The sequence below is a fragment of the Carassius carassius genome, chromosome 47 (genome assembly GCF_963082965.1).
Source record: "Carassius carassius chromosome 47, fCarCar2.1, whole genome shotgun sequence".
NCBI lineage: Eukaryota > Metazoa > Chordata > Actinopteri > Cypriniformes > Cyprinidae > Carassius > Carassius carassius.
The window spans coordinates 10,887,553-10,889,879 of NC_081801.1; the positions used below are offsets into that span (position 1 = coordinate 10,887,553).

A 2,327-nucleotide genomic window follows, 5' to 3' on the forward strand; every position below is an offset into this window, starting at 1 on the left:
ATATATAAAATCAATAACAATAATAATAATAATAATAATTACTAAATAAAAAGATTCACTGATGCTTCTTTTTCAATTTATTAACTACAAGTGGAAATTAGTTGAATAAAAACTACATGCATTTTTATGTAGCAGTATGTTGAATATTTGTCTTTAGGGTATTTTTAGACTTTTAGATCGTAGACGTAAAGTTTACCTTTACGTCTCTTTTTCATTTTTTTTTTCATACAAAATAAACTAAGAAATTAAATAAATGCTAATTTATACTGAAAATCTAATTTTTTATCAACAAAGTTTGTAAATGAATCCCTGAGGTTTACATGCTTGTGTCTTGAGTCAAATTGAGAATTTGCTGTGAGGATAAAAGACATTTGTAAGCATGCCAGTTTTCTTCAGAGCCTCTTTGTGGTTGTGAACATGCAAGACGAGGACTCTAGCATTGTAATTGTTGCCTAGCAGTTTTGTGTTATATTTTTATGCTTGATAAAAGACATCAATGCTTATCATTTACTTTAGATTTTAACTGTTATTCTTAATTTGTAAGATTTGGTGACAAATCAAGATTTGGTGTCAATTAATTTTGTAATTTGTGGTAACAGAAAAGGTAATGGATAATATTACTTATTTTGCAACCTACACTCTGATGGAACCAGAAGGCTCTAACTCATATAGACATATATATTTCACATTGTTTTTCTTTATTTATAGCCTAATATTGTTTATGAACAGTTGTCTTTGTGTGGTCATTGTTTTGGAGAGAGCCCTTCATCAACCAATGTACATTTTTCTGTGCAATCTGTGTTTAAATGGAATGTATGGAGCCACTGGATTTTATCCTAAATTCCTACATGATTTAATACTGGATTCATATGTGATTCCTTCTTACATGTGTGCTTTTCAATCATTTGTTATCTATAGTTCAATTAAATGTGAATATTCTACATTAGCAGCGATGGCATATGACAGACATGTGGCCATATGTCAACCTTTCGACTATCACTCAAAGATGAACGCATATTCTTGTGTCATGCTACTTTTAGTTTGTTGGACTGTACCATTCATTTCAACACTCATTGCTCTGCTCCTATCAAATAGGTTAGTATTATGTAAAAATCACATTGACAAACTGTATTGTGACAACTGGTCAATGGTAAAGCTGTCATGTGAATCAACTGTCACCAATAACATTTATGGACTAATAAGTATTTCATTTAATTTTTGCATTTTTGCTGTAATTATTGTATCCTATGTAAAACTTGCTATTGCATGTAAAGCATCTTTAGAGTGCAGAAGAAAATTTTGGCAGACATGTGTGCCTCATGTAATTTCATTATTTAATTTCAGTGTTGCAATGCTTTTTGATACAATGTACAACAGATATGGCTCAAGCGATTTCCCAGATGACCTGCGTAATTTTTTGGCTTTAGAAATAATTATTGTGCCCCCTCTTTTAAATCCTGTAATCTATGGCTTAAATTTGAAAGAAGTGCGCAACAGAGTCTTGAAAGCATGTATAAATATCTTGAAAAAATCATGATAAACTTCAGTTGTATGTGTTTAATAGTCATTATCCAATACTGAATCCTTATTGTTAACAACTGAAGCAAAAATGAAGCAATGCTCATGTCATATCATGCTGAAAAACATATAACAAACATTTTCAGTAAAATGTATTCCTTCAGGCATCGTCAGTCAGTTGATAACAATGCAAAGAAAGAAGAGCTTCTCACTCATGTGTCATGTCATTCATTAAAAAAAGAGAATGAGGAAATGCAGTTTAGATTATTTTCCATCATGATGTATATTACTTTGCATATAGTATTAAATTATTTTATATTTAGTGACTTTAGGTTAATTAACTCAGGCTCCAAGAGAAGTTATTGCACCTTTTTTATTCTCCTACCAGGCTTTATTTTTATTTTTATTTTATTTTTTGGAAAATTATAGAATCTTAAAAAATATATATAAAATACATTATTTTATTTTTTTTAAGTAATGCCGCTCTGACTGTCAGGTCGAAGTCTGCTATGGAGCTCACCTCAGTGCGGGTTCAGCATTAGTGTGCATAGAGGGCACATAGCGACCACAAAGGGGGAGGTTGCGAGTACCCTTTTGAAAGCTAAAATGATGAATGGGACGACACAGTGGCCATTGTTAGACCGCAAGTGCAAGTGAAGTGTGTTATTTGGGACAGGGCCACAGGATTCAGCAGGTTTATTTAGGCTGCTGTCTCTTTAAGACCAAATGCACAGATATACTGTCTTTCTCAGTTATTTACATTTACTTAAAATATAAGTAAACTGTCTGAAAGGGAGCTTTATGTTTAT

General features: G+C 31.7%; 1 protein-coding gene across 1 annotated transcript; it reads left to right on the forward strand.

Moving 5' to 3' along the window:
* Positions 1 to 607: 607 nt before the first annotated feature.
* On the forward strand, positions 608 to 1,537 carry or62b5 (odorant receptor, family 62, subfamily B, member 5). Its single transcript, XM_059542538.1, has one exon. It carries the CDS (start codon positions 608 to 610, stop codon positions 1,535 to 1,537), a length of 930 nt encoding a protein of 309 aa, XP_059398521.1.
* The last annotated feature ends 790 nt before the right edge of the window (positions 1,538 to 2,327 follow it).

Bases quoted from the DNA above. Each gene is read 5' to 3' on its own strand.
- or62b5 (XM_059542538.1), top strand. From the start codon at position 608: ATGGATAATATTACTTATTTTGCAACCTACACTCTGATGGAACCAGAA.